Source organism: Erithacus rubecula (genome assembly GCF_903797595.1).
Source record: "Erithacus rubecula genome assembly, chromosome: 6".
Taxonomy (NCBI): domain Eukaryota; kingdom Metazoa; phylum Chordata; class Aves; order Passeriformes; family Muscicapidae; genus Erithacus; species Erithacus rubecula.
Window position 1 is genome coordinate 17,361,146 of NC_136688.1, and position 19,747 is coordinate 17,380,892.

A 19,747-nucleotide genomic window follows, 5' to 3' on the forward strand; every position below is an offset into this window, starting at 1 on the left:
TAAGGAGCCCTGCCCGCATCTGCTGGGATTTTCCCGAGTGCTGGAGCAGAGGTGAGCTGCTGTGAGCACGCTGCACGGCTCTGGTGTGCTGTGGAGATGGATCCCGTGTTCTGGGCACCGCCACCTCCCGCATCCCTGTATCCCTGTGCTCAGTGGTACCCAGGAGCTGCGCAGATGCTCCTCGCTTTTCAGCCGTGCTGTTTGCTCGGTGATGTTTGTCATGTCTGCGGCTTCGGGGGAAGACGGGAGGGGTGCGGGGAAATTCCTTGAGCCTTGTTATCCCTACAGTAACTATAGACTTTGGCAGGAATGCGGGTGATTAATTTCGGGTCTGTGCGCCGGGTGTCTGGGAGACACCGCTCTTTCACCAAACCCTGCGAACCCAGCCCGCCTAAGCAAACACCGCTCTGAAACAAAACAGCGCTTCAGCCCGGGCTCTGGGCAAGATCAGACTTCCCTCCCTCCCTCTCCCCTCCCCTTCCTTGCCGTCCCCTCCCTCTCTGCCCCCTCCCTGCTTTTCCCCTCCCTCTCTCCGGCAGCAGCTCCGCTCTCTCCGATCCGCCCCGGCAGCCTCACGCCGGGGCTGGGGCTGCCCGGAGCTCTCTGCCCATCCTGCCATCCCTGCCCATCCCATCCCATCCCTTCCCATCCCTGCCAGCCCTTCCCAGCCCTGCCCGGACACCAAAAGTTGTGCGGGGCTCCGAGGATGGGAGCGCATCTGCAGCCGCTGGCCCTGCGGCTCCTGGCGCTCACTTTCCCCTTGGTGGCCAAGGGTTTTCCCGACGAAACCTTGGAGAAAGCCGCCAAGTCCGAGGGATATTGCAGTCGGATCCTGCGAGCCCAAGGCACCAGGAGGGAAGGGTACAATGAATTCAGCCTCAGGGTGGAGGGCGATCCAGAATTTTACAAGCCTGGGAACAGTTACCGGGGTAAGTTGGACATCCTCCGCATCCCACGCTAGGGAGAGTGGTGAGGAAAAGCGGCTCTGGAGCTGGAGGTGCCTGTGCCTGTCATCTCTGGATCCCTCCTGGCGGGTGTGTGTGTGTGTAACCGTGTGGGTTAGGGCAGGGTAACATTCCCCCACGCATTGCTTTATTGGGGATGCTTCCGTGACAAGTGAGAGGAGTTGGCTTTCAGGATATCGCTTCACTCCCAGGCATTCCTCATCAAGAGGAATTTCCTCTCTTTTGCGAGCCCTCTCTGCCGGCTGGGCGCTCGCACAAGATCACAAGTTGCAGGGATGCCAAGCACACTCTTCCCCCCTTTATCCACCGTGCGATTTCTTCCTATCCCTTTAAATATAACCCAGCGCACGGGAGAAGCTTTAACCCTCGGCAGCAGGGAGAGGAAACTCGGAGCTAATCGTTCTTGCCCTGAAATATGAATGTTAATATAATGAGTTAGCATATGGGCAAACATGATGCAGCACACTGCCAACTTCCCACATTTTCCACTTGGGTTTACCCCACCCCTTTCTTTTTTTTTTTTTTAATTTTCTTTCTGGGTAAATGAACAGATGGTTCAAACAGGAAAGAGGCAGAGACACTTCTAACGACCACAGTAAATAAGAGATGGAGGCATTTGTTCTTCCCTGAGCATGTCACATACAATCCTTGGAATGAACTTCCAAAGCTCATTTGGGTGTATTTCACTAATTAATAGGCAAAGACAGGTTTTGGTCACTTTTCCTGGCTCACTGTATAGTGCCTTCAGGACCAAACCTTCTTGGAATGTACTGTTAACCTTGTATTTTAAAAGCACTTCAAAACGAATTTGGAATTTTTAGTTACTGTAAGTAACATACTTTTAGGAAAAGAAACTTACTGGGAGATTGTTCTAAGTGTTCCTTAGATCCAGGGTAAAGAGCAATGTTTTCCCATTGCATGACCATGGGAATCTTAGTATACAGGGAGAAAAAAGTGTGCCTGTAACATAATTACTGTGTTTCTTCAAAGGCTGAGAAATCCCTCTGCAGCAGTGGTTCACCTGCTTTGAGCACCAATCTCTTAACTTTGCATGCTCTTGATTTGATTTTTTGCCCCAAAAATAGTTTTATTTTAACATGATGTGAGAAAATACACGTTAACTGTTCCAGACATGAGGATTAGGACCTGGAGTCTGAAAGATTTCATGTGGCATGGCAGCTGGACACATCTACTAAGCAGGACAAAGATGTGCCAAGTTTTTTTGATAGGGACAAATGCAAACGTTCTTTAAAAGTTTTGGAGTTCATTTCTGTGAAAACCTTACTGGACATTTTCAGTCATCTAATCAAAGAAGTTTCTATTGCAAGGAAATGTAGGAAGAAAGAAACTCCCAGATGAATTAGCAGAGCTAATTTTCTGGACATATTAGGTCTTGGCATTAGGAACTCAATTAATAAAATCACATTATGCTATTATAACTGCTTGGAAGTGGGAAAATTACAGCTAATAGTAAAAACTGAAAATGTAGAACAGAATATATACTATACTTAGGGCTGAAATATTCAGGTGGCATGTTGGGGTGTGCAGATTGTTCTTTAAGGACACATTCCTGAATGGTTGGAAGAACCCAAATAAATGTTGCTGTAACATAGCAGGAGTTAAAACTGACAATATACAGAAAGTTTTGAGAACTTATTTTCAAAGACATTTCTGCAATCCAACTGGAACTTTTCCATCCAAAGGATGGAAAATCCAACTAGTGATTAAAAGAATGAGATATTGTGACAGGACTGTGGGGTTTTGTTTGTTTGTTTGTATTTATTTATCTGCAAATTACTCTATATGCCAGAAGACTTGCACAACCTCCTTAGCACTGGAGCCAATATTCCTGTTTCCATGGTCCCTGCTTGAACTGATGCAGTCTGGATCCTTGACACATTCCCTAGTGGGCTCCTGGAATAAACTGGTATTTTCAAGGTGGATAATAGAGGAATATATACATGTACATCTATATGCAAATATGCTCCACAGAAGTGTCAGTGCAGGGACATCCATTTATCCTCATGCCAGTGGTTGGTGTGACACATCAGACTCTGCCATGGCTGGAGGAAACATCTCAGCACTTTTGCAGAGTGGGAATCAGGAGACCACAGCTCACAGCTCCTGTTAGCCCCCAGGGGAGGTTTGATGGCTCCCCTGCAGTTATTCACCCTTAAATCAATCAGAATCTTGTTTGCCCTGAGGGGAAACCCTGGGTAGATCTGTGTGTGAGGAGATGTGAAGCCTGGATTTTCCACCTCTGGAGTTGGGATAGAAACAGCTGCTCTGGGCACTCAGTAACTTCTCTGAGTGGATATCCACTCCTCTGCCTGCCTGGCAGCAGTGATAAAGGGATGCTCTCCTGTCAGACAATTAAAAATGTCCTCCTGTAGGACCAGTTCTTCCCTTAGGACCAGCTTTGTGGGCACTCCATCCTAGGAGTCCCTGCTGGGTGCCTTTGACCTTGATGGAGCTGCTCTCCCTTCCACTGAAGGTCAGAGCTCTGCATTCAGAGGCACAAATGAGCCCTGAGTTTGGATGGTGATGCAGGGTAATGGTCCTTGAAAATACTCAGTCCTGGCTTTATTGATTGTAGAGTTAGATTAATGATTGCATGAGATTTCCATGAAAAAATGAGGCAAGTTTCATGCTATTAAAATGTAAATAAACTTGCTTTTACAGAAAGGCAGCAGTATGCCCATTTCACATGCTAACATGCAGTAGACGTGCTTTCTGCTATGATAGCATGAAGTTATTATTCTGAAGAAGAAAAGGAATACTAGGCTAGTTATAATCCTTACATATACCTTGTGTCTGGATGCTCTTCCTGGTTTTAATGGAATTTCCACTTGTTGGTGGGTTTGCTTTCTCAGTTTTTGAGGAAAGACTCATTCAAGGTGTTGTGCTCCATTGCACTGGTTTGGGGACTTCTCTTCTAAGGAATGTTGAGTGTTTTTCTTCCCATTTCTTTCCTCCCCCCTCAAAGTGCAAACACTTCTGTAACTTCTGTAACTGCATCAGCCATTCCCACGTTCCACAAAACACAGATGAAATTTGGGAGGCGTGTTTGTTGTGCAATGTGCAGTTGTGTAGGGTGAGAAAAGGCAGATTTCCTGCCTGAAACCAAAGGAGCAACTGCTTTGATCACCCCACCTTCAGCCTGGACACTGGGGAATGAGGAGCGTGTTGAAGGTGTGAGCCAAAGTGCAACTTGTGAAGTAATTAGAGATTTGCCAGAGGGATGGAAGAGGACAAAAGTAACTGCTGATATGTAATCTTCCCTTTAAAGTGAAATCCTTAACTCTGAGGCTTGCACTGAGATTTAACAGATCCTTGCAGGAAGTTCATATTATTCAGTGGAAGTTAATTAGTGTGAACACGGTGTGAGCAGGACACAGCTGTTTAGCCCAAAAACTCTCAGCCCTTATGCTGCAAAGAGCTGTGAGAAGCAGATGAGGTCTGACAGGTTCCCAGTGCTGGAGCACCCTCTCCAGAGGCAGAGACACAGAGGCACTGCAGAACAAGCTCTGGATTTGGGAGTGCTCGGGATAAACCCTCGTGCTGCGGTGCACGGATAATCCGACAGGAATTCCCAGCCCAGGTGTCACCTGGTGCTCTGGGCTACCAAAGCACACATCCCTAAATGTGTGACCCCAAAGCACTGACCCTGAACCCCCAGCAGCCTGCCCTCCCTGTGTCCTTGTGTCTGTGTGTCCATCCCTGCCAGAGCAGCCATGTGGGGATGATGCCTTGGGTTTTTGCTTTTGTATTTTTCAGAATCTCTGCTGCTTAGTGTGTAACTGTGACACTTCATGTTAAGTGTAGTGACAAAACAATCCCTTCCCAGCTGGAGAATCCAGGACAACTGGTACCAAAAAATCAGAAACAGTGGTGAAGGAAAGGGACAAGCCAGGGGCTGAGACTTCATAACCTGGGGCTGTGGTTGGATAATGGACCCCAATGTGTAGATGAACCAGAACTTATAAAAGTGTAAAACTCATGACTGGGATCCACCTTGGATTTGATTTGGGTGTAGCCCTGGCCAGGCTCTTGCAGTGCCCAAGGTGCATCCTTTCAATAAATCTGTTTTATCCCTGTTGCTCTGCCTAGTCTCTATTCCAGGTCAGCCTTTCCAGGCAGCAGGATGGACCCAGCTGAACCCTCTGGCTGGGCTGGGTTTGTTTGAGTTTTGGGCTGGATGTGTTCCCAAGCCCAGCTGAGAGTGCAGCTGCCTGGATGTGGCTGCTGAGTGAGCAGCATCATCCTCTTGGATTTGTCTGGGGTTAAAATGACTGCAACCACAGCAGGGCTATTGCTAAACCCAGGCATTCAAAAACCATGAGTCAGGCTTTGGAGCTGCTTGCCTTTTGCTTTTTTCCCCCCTAATGTTTCTGTAGCATTTCTCTGTTTTCTAGGTAGGTGTTTAGAATTTTAGAAACTGATCTGTAACTTTGTGAGGAAAATGAAAACTGTTGAGTCAGTTCACAGCTGGATTCTCTCTTTGCTTGCACACATATTTAAGTTTTTCTGGTGTAACCTTTTACAGTGATTCAGAGTCTTTAATTGCATATGATGTGGAAAAATTTGTTGCATGTAAAGGACCTTTATGGCAGTTAATTTCTGAGAATCACTGTTCAAGCAGCAGTAATGTGTTCATCTCTGTTGAGTTCAGCAGTGTGCTGTTCTCTGTTATTGCAACTGAGAGGCTGCCTGTGGGTTTTCATCTAGCCAGAGCTGCAGAAGTTAGCAAAATTAGACTAATTATGCTAATTATTGGGCAGAAATTAATTAATGAAATGGAGCAATATTTGTAAAGTAAGCAGAAATTTTAATGGCATTATGCTGCTGTTCCATTTTGGAATATAATGTGTGAAATTTTCTTTCTCCCCAAAAATCACAACATTTAACCCGACCATAAGGCTCCATGGAATGAAAAGTGTGTTGAAAATTTTGAGGTGGGGGTCTTGCTATTGTGGCAGTCACTACCCCAGTTTTGTACAGGGGTTTGCAGGTTTATAGGTCAAAGTGTGCCACTTGCACAAAAGCTTGAAAATTGAAGTAAATCTCTCCAATCCTTTTTTCTTTTTCACATATAGTCAGAAAAGTCAGGCATTTGTACAAACACTGTGAGTTTTAGACCCAAACACTCCTGCATAATCCTAGAAATTTTCAAATAACTTATATTTTTCTGCTACTGGATTTCTAGATCAAGGAGCTCTCCATATGTTCCAGATGAACTCTGAGATGTATTTTGAAATCCACATCTTGTAAGGGCAATCTGTAATTTTTAGCAACGTGATTCAACCCCTTGCAGTTTATTTGTGTGAGAGGGAGTCTCTTGTGGGTATTCTGCTATGGAGCAGCCTTGGTCTGAGAACTGTGGGTGGTCTTCATTTTTTATTGTGCCTGTCAGGGTTGGAGAGTGACACTCTTTGCATTATGCTTAAAGTCAAAGCTACTTAAAACATTGAGAGTTCCATTTTCCATCTCTTTTAGTTTAATTCTAGAATAATTTTTTTTTCCCCCTTAAAATTAACCCCTGTTTCAGAAAAGGGTTGCTCTAAGTTGTTGAAGAGAGTTTGGTAATTTCAAAAGTTCTGCCTTGTTCTCCCTTCCTGATAATGTTCAAAAGAGCCTCAGCTGAGCACCCTGAGATTATCTCAGCTCTGACAGAGCCTGGTGCTAAAAATGTGGGTTCACACCCTGTAGGAGCCATTCACTTAATAATTGATGATCCTTGTGGATCCCTTTCAACCCAGAATATCTCATAATTCTGTGTGCTCAGGTGGTGCTTGGGTGCTGCTGGTGGTGAACAGACAGGTCATCTTGCACTGGCATCAAATCAGGGATTTAATCCTGCTGCTGAGCATTGTAAAATCAGATTAATCAGCATTGCCTGTGCTGCCTTCCTGGCCAGGACAGGTGTGTGAAGAAGGGTGTGTGCTGGATTGGTTTGGCAGTCAGAGCTGGCAGCACAACCTTTAGGGGTCAGCTTCAGCCAGGAATTTAATTTTGTGTCCTGTTTTGCCCTGAGGAAGGATATTTTTCCATTTCCAGAAGCTGGGGTGCCCTGTTGAGTGTAGCTGAGCTGGAGAAGGCAGTGTGGTCATCTCACATTGCAGAGAGGCTTTCTGTGCACTGAACTACTTTGTCTGTGCTCAGAACTGGACAAAAAACAAAGTCAAATACTTAGGGATGCTCCTTTGCATCCCCTAAACCCCCAAACAAACAAAGAAATCCCAAAGCAGAAAAACCCCTTGCACATGTGTCCATACTCCCAAACCACCACCAACACAACCCTCCTGCAGATCTGAGCAGATTATCAATCTGCTTTAAAAAAACCCAAAACAAATGGGGGGAAAAGAAGAAAGCTGAGCTATTTCATGCCAGTGTTTCTCAGTTTATGTGGAAAGTTGGACTGAACATTTTGTGTTCTGGCTGGCTTGGCTCCCCTAACTCCAGTTAATGCCAGCTCAGAGCACACACCTCTCAGGCTGTGGAAGGATGTGCAGGCTCACAGTGTGGATTGCTGATCTCACTATTAATGTGGTGCTTTTGTTGTTTCTGTGCTCACCCCACCCCAGTGACCCTGTCTGCTGCCACCCCTGCCTACTTCCGAGGGTTCACGCTCATCGCCCTCAAGGAGGGAAAGGAAGGGGACAAGGAGGAGGACCATGCAGGATCCTTCCAGGTGAGACAACTTTCCTGCACCCTTTGGAGCCTTTGCCTGGCTCAGAGGGTGATTTTGTACACACAGCACAATGCACACCATGCTTAAGTAAGCACAAATCATCTTTTATATTCCACGTGTGTTCAAGGGGTCAAGGCTCCTGTAGCTGCACTTCACACATTCCTGCAGTTAAAAATGAGCATCAGGTGTTCCAGCTAGAGCCTAGGGGCACACCTCAACCTTTTATCCAGAGTGGATATCAAAATTATCCTAGTCATATTTTGGTTTTTGTGTTTTCACCTTGGTGTTTTTGTCCAGTGAGATGTAAAATGACTGAGAAGTGTTCACCACGGCTGTAATGACTGTTTTATCATTCATAAATTAGATTCTGCTGTTTTATTTATGCTCAGTAGTACTTTACTTAATGAACACATCCAGTGGGATGAAATGTTTGTTATTAAAAGGATTAGAATCCAGAAGGATGAGTCACAAACTGGTTTTTTCAGCTACTCCATGCAGGGAATTCTGTAAACTGAGACTATAGATCATATTTGTGAAGGGAGGTAGAAATGATGCATGTAGGTTTGATTCTCACAAGAGGTATTGTTTGATGTTTGACTTTCCAGGCTTAGAAATATTGTAATTATAATTTACAGGATGTGTAATACTATTGACAGTAATTTTAATAATGATTTCATTTGCCTCAGAATTCAAATTTTTCAAGGGAAATACCCCAGTTCCAATTTTGGTGATCTGCAAGGACACATCAATTAACATATTTCTACATTTCTTTTCCTATATTTTTTCTCCATTTTTGTATATAGAAAATATGATGTGCAAACTCAATAAGTAATTACCCAGTTATCCTGCTGAGTTTGCTTAGAGGCCTCTGTCTGATTTTCATACATTTTGTAAGAAAATCTAGAATAAGTGAGAACTTCTTTGAGGTTGCAATAACTCAATCTTCCTTAAAATGAAACAAATTCCTATTTGGGAGAAATCTTTTTCATATGGGCTTTTAATAAGTTTGGGTTTTTAAAGATTAAGTTAATATTGAAGGATCAGCTACTGCTAAGAAGTAGAAATGGTGATGCTTCATCTATTTTAAAAGAAACTTGTCACGATTAATTTGTTCATTTCAGTTGTTAATATCTCTGTGGCTAATGGGAAAATTTGTCCTAAGTCACAGAGAGAATCTAAGTTTTGCTGAAGCACAGAGGCATTTTGAAGTTAGAAGAGTGGGAGCAAATGGAAATTCTGTATAGATGAAAAAAAAATGCCAAATGGATCTCAGTTGAGGGAAGATTGTCTAATTTTAAGTTCATTGTATGGTTGCAATTTGAATTCAGTGTTCTTATTGGCAGGTGGGAGTTTCAAAGTTTATCCATAACTGAATTTTTCTGTCTTTGCTTTAAACAGTGCTCACCATGCTCATCCCACATGGTTAGCACAATTCCCTGAAGTTTATTCTGCCTCTGTGGATACAGATGCAAAATCCCCATTTCTGTATTCCAGTGGTAAATACAGACATCCCTTGCAGCATGGCTGGGTGGGAGCAACCAGGAGAAAAAAAAGATGTTTGTGTCAGGTGTTTGCACTGTGTTTTTATAAGGAAGTGAAGATGCCAGGGGTGTGCAGAGTAAGGAAAAGCTGTGTGCAGGCACTGAGTGCCACTGTTGTGCTTTTCCTGTGTTCACATCTGTCATTCACACAGTGCAGCAGAGCTCAGGGAAAATTCCTCAGCAGTGACATGAGACTAAAAGCAGATTTTGGGCTGCACCTCTGCCTCTGCTCAGAGAGCAGTCAGCTCAAAGCACTGCATGGAGCAAGGGCTTCATTCCCATCAGAAAACCTCCCAGAGTGACCAGCACAGAGTGAAATGGGAGCTGACCAAGTAAGACTTTCCTTCCATGACTCAGGACTGTAAAACCCTTGATTTGCAAGGCTCTGAGAGCCACTTGCACACTGTGGAGTGTGAGTGAGAGCAGGTTTTGTGGAGCAAGCCTGTGCTCAGGCCACACCCTGGGATTAGGCTGAGCATCCCCAAATCTGAGTGAAGGAGCACCAGGTACAGTCAGCCTTCATTAATCATCCAGCTGCAGGGCTGTGAGCCTGGGAATAGCATAGCTGCTAAAATCCTTGCTTGGACAGGTATTTTTTTCTGTACACTTTCCCTATACTTAGAGAAGCATGGGGTGGACTCCATTCTAAATCTGTTCTCCACTTTAAAATCTGATTTTACTGTCTGTTTGCTTAATGCAGCCAAACTTCCTCATTTTTTTGTCCTTGTGGTGCACACAGGACCCAATCCAGCCTTAAAATCACTTTGTCTCCTCAAAACGTGTTAAATTGCTAAAATTAAACATGGCTAGGGAATCCAAGATACCAAATTCAGCTGTAGAAATTTGGGGATATAGGGTAAGGCTCTTCCTTATGGCAGTGGTGATTGCACAGCTCAGTGAGGCCCTTTGAAAGCTGTGGGTGTTTGTCCCACTGGCCTCTTTACACAAACCATTCCCAGCTCTTGCCATGCAGACTGCTGATCCTTCTCTTTTGTAATGTTTAGCAACAGTCTGCAAATCCTTTGGAAGGCAAATGAAACCCCAGGGCAGCAATCACCACTGACTGACTGCAGAAGAGTGTCTGTATGGGCCATTTTAATCAACATATGCATGCAATGTAATAGATTCTGTCTGATAAATAATGTAGAATATTAGAAATGTAGCACTGAACCTCATCTCATCTATCTTCCTTGTTCTCTGAAGAAGGATAAATACTCCAAGAAAAATTCTGGTGCATGTTTTGTCTGTCCGTTCTGAAGTGTTCAACAAGAAGAGTAAATTCATCTCTCCGAGTTTGAACACTTCAGTATATTACATTTAATAGAAAATTTAAGGGGGATCTTTTACTAACATCCAAACTGAGTCTTCACTAATAGTGGTTAAATTGCTCTCTTATGAAATTGTCTTCCTACATTAAGAATTTTCTTAATACATTAGGGGGAAGGTAGTCTGAAATTTTCTTTATTTTCCCTCCAATTCCACACACAATTTACCTGTTCCTTATTAAAATTTTCATATTTTCATTGTAGGCCATCTTCTTCCAGCTTTGCTTTTTCTGCAGTCAAGTTGAGATTTCAGTCTTGTGTTCCTCATCATTGTGCACAGGTGTTGATCTGGACTCTCAGCACAAAATCACAGAATTTGGATACTCTGATCCCTAGAGTGGAACAGCTCTGGGGTGCCTGGTGTTCAGGAACAATCTGCTCAGTCTGTGCTTTTTAATTATTTTTAAAAATGTAGAGCTTCATCCAGTTTATAAAGGAAGTTATGAACTGCAATTCTGTCATTCAAGATTCATTTCCCCAAAAGATGGTACCTATTTGTGAGCACACCTGATAATTAAACACTCAATATAAAAATAAGGTGTGCAGAAATGATCTGTGTCTCTCATGTACAGTGATAAACTGAATCACAGAAACTCAAAATTAAACACTTCCTCATGCTGCTTTGGCATAATCACTTGTTGGATTTGTATCTTTTACCTGCATTTTTTGGATAGTTGGGTGTTAAATTCCTTCACCATAATAGTTCTCCTGGAGGTGTCCTTCTGCCTTTTTTTTTTTTGCTCTAGAGTGAACCAGAAAAACTCTTAGTTTAGGCTGCTGAATTTACCCACCCACCTGTGTAAAAGCAATGTGAGAAAGTGAGCAGCAGCAGCAAGAATGAAGGTTTTATTAAAGGTGTGGCATTTCTAAAAGGTTCAGGCTGTGCTGAAGAAAAAAACATTGAAGGAAAATTGGAGTAGTCAGCTAAGTGAGGTAAGTAAGTGGCCCTTTATCTTTAGTCCCTGAAAAAATAGCCCAGATGTGTTCTTTGGTTTTGGTCACCCCATTTTTGGATGCTGTTTAGTTGACTGATGTGCTCAGCAAGGCATTTAGATTAAAAGGTATTTTTACAACCTCAGAGAAAAGCAGCTCCTCTAATGCTCTGCCCCAGCATTTTATAGGAATCCTACATCTTCTTGATACAGTGCATTTTGAAAGGAGCACTCTTAAAAGGCTTTTAGCCATTTCAAATGATTTATTCTCCTATTTATAAGCAAAGGTTGGTTTATGTTTTTTAAAAGAATTAATGATTGCAATTGTTTTTTTAGCTTTTAATAGTAAGGATTCAGGTATACTTTGGTCATCTTGATGTTCTTTTAGGCTTGTATGTTTGGGTTTTTTTAAGCTTGCATCCCAGTATAAACTCATCAGGCTACTTTATAAATAACTTACTCTGAGGTGCATGAACCTATTTAGTTTCCTTTAACAAGTGCCCAGAACTTCCAAGTATTTCACTCATGTTTGCATTCTCTCCATTCCCTGTCCCAGCATCTCATCACTGAAACAGAGTCTGTCATCTCACTGCTTAAAAGCATGAGGAGGTAATGATCCAAAACTGTAATTACGGAGTATTTTAACAGGGAAGAATCAAATATGCCAGGTGTAGGATTTGTAGACTAAGCAGGTAGACATGAATTCTCAGTCTGTAAAAATTTAAATCTCTTTTTAATCTGTAAGTCTGTAAAATTTAAATCTAAAAATGCAAAAGTATTCCTGCATTTTCTTTCTATAAGAATCACTGCAAATATTATTCTAGGCACAACCCCCCTGTAAGTTATAATGGAAAACCAAACTCTACTTCACCTTTCCAGTAGGGTGGAATTGTTTAACCTTGATGAACATTTTCACACATTCTTCTAGAACTCCAAGTTCCATATCAGGATATTCAGGGATTAAAAATGAGCTTAAAAATAAAAATCCACCCAAAAATATCTGCCACTGCCAGATTTAGCACTGCCAGGAAAATGTGAACACTTTTGAGTGAGATTAACTAGAAATATCTCTGGTACACTTGAAAAACCTCAACCTGAGCCACTTACAGGCAAGATTTTGGTTAAGAAATTGTCTCAGGGGGTAGTTATGCCTGGCTTTAGAACAATAAAAGGTAATTAATGTGAGAGAGAGAACAGAAGCAGCTCTGATAGTCATTATTTGCTGCTGGTGGGGCTGGAGAAAAACCAAACTGGATTCCAACTGTGCAATTTTTTGCTTCCTTCCTTTGCATTTTTATTCTGGTTTCAGCTCATGCTATGAATGAGACAAAAAATTTTTTACATTGTGATGTTTTTCAGGTTTTGCATGACCCAGCTCTGGTTTGTCACACCTTGGGCACTCCCCCAGCTGATCATGAGCAGAGCTGCTGTGTCTTTTAGAATAAATGATTCAAACTATGAAATTTCACAGCTAAAATCAGAAAATATAAGAAATTTCTGAATACTTTTTTGTTATGTATTTTATTACAGTGGATCTTTGAACTACTAACACAAATACAAAAAAGAAATAAATATTAATTTATACTTGCAATGTAACTTAGTTCACTGCTGAATAAAACTGGGATTAATTTTCTTAGGCTGGGCTCACTCTTCTTTTCTCAACTTGCTTATCTCAGCTTTGCTGCTGTGCCTTTTCTAAGGGTTTTCTTGCTACATCCCTACCATCACTTTAAAAAACAACTTTTGTAGTTCATTTGGCTTTAGTTTATCTTCTCATATTTCTTTTTCTTCATCCTTTCCCTATCTCCCTGCTTGGCTGTGGAAAAAACATCTAACTTCTGTCCACATAATATTTAGTTCTCTTTATTTAATCTAATCTCATTTTTCCTCTTTGTGTTTATTTTTTTTTTGTCTGCTGGGGAAATGCTTCTTCTTGAGAATGACTTCAAATGATGATTGTGTCTCAGTAAGAGTTTATGTTTTTTGGAAAGGGTTATGCCTAAACAAATATTTAATTTGTGATGATTCAAGTTCTGCTTTGGAAAAATACCAGCCAAAACACCAACTGAAGAAACCCACTAAAAACAGTAAAACCAAAAACAGGAAGCATGTTTTTGAGACTGGTTAGCTGAAACTCCAGGCTCCTCTTCAGATCCAAGGCTTATCAGGGCTGGGTTATCTCAATTGTAACTTCTGCCCTGCCTTGCACGCTGCCAGAGCAGCAGAGCCAGACTACATCACAGTAAAATATCAGAATTAAATCCTAATTTATTCCCCATCCTAAAGAAAAATAAATAAATTTATTCTGTTCTTTGGATTAGCATTAAGCTGTGAGATGTCCTGGCTCTCTCTTCCAAGGAGACTCATTAAAGAATGGTTTCCTAGAGTTTGGCACTGGCACTTAACAATCAATCCTTTGAGATTGGAGAGGAAATTGCACTGGAATCATTGTTCTCTTCTGCCTTGCAGATTCCAGTCTGCTCTTCAGACACACCAGAGTCCCATTCTTGGGCTTTGGGATTATTTGATGCCTGAATGTTCTCTGTTCAAGTCTAGTTTCCAGTCTAGAGGCCAGTTTGGCATTTGCAGTTGTCTCACCCTGAGATAAAGTCTGGATCCCTCCAACTCTGTTTTGTCAATCAGTAAAAGCTGTGTGTTCTTCCCCAGGCAGTGTTTAAGTGGACATATCTGTCTCAGTGACTCTAAGGGGATTTACTTCAAATATCCATTTATTTCCAGCCCAAGTAAACTGCCTAGCTCATTGTTATTCCCCTCTCAGATAATCTTTCTTCAGATGGTGGCATGTGGAATTCTACTAGAGACATTCAACCCCTCTGGCACAGTCAGATGCTTTACAGGTGCCATATGGCAGCTGTCATGGGTTATAACTCCAGGTGTATGTAGGCTCCAGGTTCATTGAGACATCTATTCAGCAGCTCTTTCTTCATTTATGATGTTGCCATTAGGTTTTCCTTCCTAGATTTCCCTTTTTGTCTCCCATAATTCACCAGCTTCATCTAAGGCATCAATTACTCTGCTTTGTTTCTCTACTGAGAGAAAGCAGCAGGCTTATCTCCCTCTCTGAAGTGCTCCAGGAATTGCCTCTGATGCAGTTTGCCATTCTGCAGCATCAGGAAACCTTCAGCATGTCACTTCCAATCAATGGGACCTTGGAGCAAGTGTTTGTTCTTTGCACTCCCCCTTTGCATAGGAGGCATTTATCAGGTATTCCCTCCTGATCTGGCCTGTTTGAGCCATCACTGCCTGTGATCCTCACTCAGACAATATGGATTTGGACATGTGTGCTTCCCCCAGCATGGCACAGGGCTTTCAAGGGAAGGGTTATTCTGGGAAAATGTGTTTATTCCTCCACTTCTCTCCAAAGAAGCACTGTCAGCTTGCAGCCTGCAGTGACAGGCTGTGGACATGGAATTGTGTCCCTGCCTGAGAGTCTTCTCACGATGTGATTTCTTTTCCCATCATGTGAATTGGGACAGTGGGGATAGAAGGGAGAAGAGTGAGTGATGATAAAGGCTGAGGCTCAGCTTGACAGTTCCCCAGGTTATGGACCATGAGAGAATCCTGTTCTCTGGACTTTTGCAGAAAGTCTCCCAATTAAATTTAAACTGTGGTATTTATTTTATTATTTTCTTTGTGTGTGTGTGTTTTTTTGTTTGGTTAGTTTACCCACCTGACTGATTCAGGAATGGCAAAAATCCTTCCTCCAGGCTTCCTGCTCAGTTCTCACTGCAACTCACTGCTGAATTAATTGCTGCTAGACCAGAAATCCTGCTTGCTATGCCTGTTGTCTTGAGAACTGCTTGCTGAATTCAGAAGGCCCTTTTGCATTATTAAAGTGACAATATTTTTAGCTTCCATTATTCCAGATATGTGGTGTTCTCAGAGCTAGCTGTGCACTGCCCTGGCAGTTCTCCTCCTCAACTCTTGCCTTTCTAAGGGTGGTGCTGACCTCTCAGTGTTTGCCAAGGGTATTTTTCCAGCCCCCACTGCTGCCCTGGGCAGTGGTAATTGATTATTGTCTTTGCTGTGATAGCTCTCTCATGACCTACCAGCCCAGGCTCATTAGTCATCTGGTCACTGTGTATTTATCCTGCCTCAGAAGGATGCAAGACCTGGTCAGGAAACCAGAAATCTTTGGATTCTGGTGCATTCCACATCTTTGCCTTTTGCTGCTTTATCTTCACACACCTTCAGAGATGGTTTTGATCATTTGGTCACACCACAACTGAAAAATGCACCCCCTCATCCTAATCTCATCATTGCTTTGCTTCAGTGCTTGCCTTTACTCAAGAGACTTTGCAGACGTATTTCTCATCAGGATGCTTTGTTTTTCTTTGGTCTGTTTGCCCAGAAAACTGAGCAGTAAGGCTGGGAGATGGCTTTAAGAAGTTTTTGGTTTTTTTTTTTCCCTGACCAGCTTGAGAGCTCTTTGGAGTCCCAGACTGAAAAAACCACATAGTGTTGCTCTTTCTTTCACAGAACTTGTCTCATCTAGCCCAATGCTGGACCACTTCAAGGTGAAGTGACCTTGCTCATCTCTGTGGAGTCTGGGACTGTAAGGATGTCTCTAACTGAAAGTATTTACACAAAAGGTTCTCTTCAGACACACAGACCAAATTCAGTCATCAGAATTTCTCCTGCTCTATTATCCCCACATCCTGATTTCCTTCAGTCTTTGCTGTCCATTTCAGCCAACTCAATCTCTCATTTTTGTTTCTCTAGCAGGGAAAAGGCAGAGAACAGCCATGAGTGGAAATGGTCTCACCATAGACCCTTCTGATCAAGCTCCAAAAATCCAAGGATTTATCTAGAAATGATGTACCACCTGCCACTGTGGTTACATGGTTCTGTTTCCTGAAATTGTTCTTGTCTCCTACTCAAAGTAGTTTGTCTCAGGAAGGACCTGGTGTTGGGAGTTGCCCAAAGTGGAAATCTACATATGAACAATCATTGAAAGGGCACAGAAAATTTTCTTGTGAGGAATTGTGTCCCTCAAAAGAAGGTTTTAATTTTTTTTACTTATTTAGCTCAAACCATCCCCATTCTGCTCTGTTTTGTCTCCTTTTTCACTTGCTGTGAGAAAAACCTGAAAATCTTATATTCAGCTTTACTTTTCTCATGTTTGCATAAGAGGCAGGATGTGAATGTACACAGCATGTTCTGCAAAAACCAAAATTCTTTGGATTAGGCCCTTTTGGTTTCAATGGGCATAGACAAGTGACTATATAATGAATATGGGCAAGATACTTATACAAGCCATAATTACTGATAATCTGTTGAACTTTTGTCACAAAAATAGCTATTTTACCAAATAAATTCTCAAGCATTATTTGCCAGAAGATGCTTTGTATCTTTCATGCACAGTTACTTTTGATTCTTTAAAAACACCATTGAAATTAATTTCCCAGACAAGAATAAATCAAGGATAATGAAGAAATTCCCAATCCAGCTGCACAAAAAGCTGACATTTGGCTCTTGAGAATGCTTTTCATGGTAGTCAGTAATTAGAAAGGGAAATTCCCTGCTGGTATAGAGCTGCCATTTTGTTCCCCTTTCCCTGCATTGTTGCTGGGGTAGGGTTATTATGCAATCCCTGGCAAACTCATCCTAGCAGACTGCTTACTAATTTGTAGGCTGGAGGTGTAAATTGAAAAGCCTTCATCCTGCTTCTGTTTACTTCACAGATTGAACTGGGCTCCAATTATTCTCATCTATGTGAATTGAGGCACTGTTGCTGCTCTTGCCTCTTTTTTTCTCCTTGTGGGTGGGCACAGCTCGTTTGAACCTGCTTTCCTTTTCAAAGGAAACATCTGAAAGGATGAGTGTGTAAGAGGCAGCTTTGGTACTTAGTGTTCTGTAACTTTAATGATTATATATCTTGATACAGTCTGTAGTGCAGTAGAGGTTCCTTAGGGCATTTCCAGTGTTTATTCATTATTCGTCAGGCACACATCAGGCTTTGGTTCTCCTAGAAATCATTTAATCTTTTTTTTTTCTTTTTTTCTTCTAATTTCAGCTGGATGAGTAAAGTTGATTCTACTTGTATGGGAGACTTAATTATACCTGTTATTGCTCTCTTCAGCCTGTTGATCACAAACTTCTTTTGACTAACAGACTGCTTTTAAATAGGAAGAATACAGAGCAGATAGAGAGAGAGGACATAAAGCACCAAACAAATAATGAAATGGAGAAATACTTTTCATTACAATCTCTCTGGAGCAATAGATGACTTTCCTAGGAAAATGAGCTCCTATTTTATACCACTACATGAGGAATTCCTTCTGGAAGCTTCAGGGAGGGATTTTAAATGGTTGCTAAGGCAGCAGTTTGCTGTCCTTTTGCTCTGGCCCCTCTTTACATGATACTGTGGGAATCCCCATGTAGGAGTGAAGGAAAAACCTCCAGCCAGTAAATCACCCCCCTCCCTAATCCTTCCTGTTAGGCAAATCTGCCCACACATTGTGATAAACCCCAGATTAAGATAATCATAAATGTTTTCTGTATGGGCTGCACTGGGGTTTTTGACTGTGCAAAGTTTCTTGGCTTCCTTTGGAACCTTTCAGTAACCCATTTTCATTGTCCATAAAGGTTACACAGAGTGCTTGTGTGAATTAGAACTGGGCTGTGATATATTTAGACCCTGGGCTTATATAATGGCCTCAGCTTTCCATACCATGTGTTCCAAACAGGAATTTCTTGGGCATTGTGTCAGATTTCCCCAAAAAAATGAAAAACCACCCATATGGTACCTTCTCAAAACTCTCTACTTGTATATTTTTTCCCCTTTTGGTTCATGTGATGTTCCACTGATTGCATTACTTGCAAAATGAATCAAACCCAGGTTTTAAACAGCCAGCTTTGTGTGTGGTGCAGATGTTGTGCAACTGGCAGCTTTCACAGGAGGAACACTGTGTGCATGGCAGTGTGTTCTGAGATTTCTGAACACATTTGCCCTCTCCCTGCTGACTGTGAGACAGATTTGGGATTTCCTCTGGGGAGCAGCAAACCTGATGCAACCGGTGTAAAAGCTGGTCCTGGAGTTTTGCCATTTCTGATCAGGTTTTTACAATTATTTCTATATTTTTAGAGGACATCATGTCCTCTAAAAACTTGGGATATGCTTGAGCCTAATAAGCTAAACTTGTGTAAATATTGACAGGAATATTGCAGCATTCAAAACACAAAGAACACATAAAGGCAGGACAAAATGCTAAACTCTGTTAAGATACTTGATAAATTCTCTTGAATTTTGATGAAACATAACTAAACGTTTTTCTAGTTAAATTTACTTAGTCATGTCCTGGTGATTTTCTCTTGTCAGTGCTCCACATTTGTACTTTTATGGATATAGTACAGCTCTCAAATGTTATTTTATTTATTTATTTATTTATTTTTATTGTCTTTCTGATTAAGACTTCAAAGTTTTTGCATGAACAAAATTCCGTAAACATTTTTTCCTGCAATGTGAATTTATGATACACATTGTACAGAAGATTCAGTATTGAAGGGAGTAGCTCAAGATTACACATCACCCCTGAACCATGACTAAACTTCAGGGGTTCTCCTCTTCACATGCAGTGTCAGGAATATTTCAATAATCCCCCATCTCCTCGCATGTAAATATTGTCCATGCATAAAATAACAAATGTTTGTTAGGTGTGCAACCTTCCAATCATGGGTGTGAAATACAATATGGAGATTTTAAAGTAGGGGAGCACAGTATAATTTTATATATTTGGTAGGAGCCATAAAAACAGTCCCAGTGATAACAGCTGTTTTTTTGGTATGTATCAAAAAGAAATCAAATCTTTCCTACTAGAGTATTAAAGTGATGAAACCCCTCCAAATGCTCTCTTAGCACTCCAGGCTTAGTCACTTACACAAATAAATTTGTGTAATTTAAAAATAATCATTTAAAAAGAATAATTTAAGCTAAATTTGTGTTTGGATTGATACTATGTTTTATGTTTGGCACAGAAACAGCAACATTTACATGTATTTTGGATTATTAAACTGGATGGTGTGATGCCTCTGTGTAACATGGAAGTGTTGTGGGTTTTTTTTTTAAGTGAAAATAAGAAGTAATAAGAATCTCATCTATTAAATATGATTCCTTGCCTTTGATTTTAATACTTCTCTAATTACATAGTTCATATTCTGGAGATTAGCTGTCATTTATCAAATGTTGGTATCTCCTGAAAATTAATTTTTATTTTAGATGTAGTTGATTTTCTGACCATCAGGAGCTGTTTTTCCCTTTCTAAGTCAAGTT

General features: G+C 41.6%; 1 protein-coding gene across 1 annotated transcript in view; it reads left to right on the top strand.

Annotated features, from left to right (window-relative positions):
• The first annotated feature begins 211 nt into the window (after nucleotides 1–211).
• SPON1 (spondin 1) overlaps nucleotides 212–19,747 on the top strand; it is a 149,629-nt gene continuing 130,093 nt past the window's right edge. Inside the window, exons 1-2 of the mRNA XM_079310145.1 lie at nucleotides 212–929; nucleotides 7,550–7,656. Of these exons, the coding sequence (XP_079166271.1) occupies nucleotides 707–929; nucleotides 7,550–7,656 (330 nt within the window). The 5' untranslated portion in view covers nucleotides 212–706. The remainder of the gene's footprint in view (nucleotides 930–7,549; nucleotides 7,657–19,747) is intronic.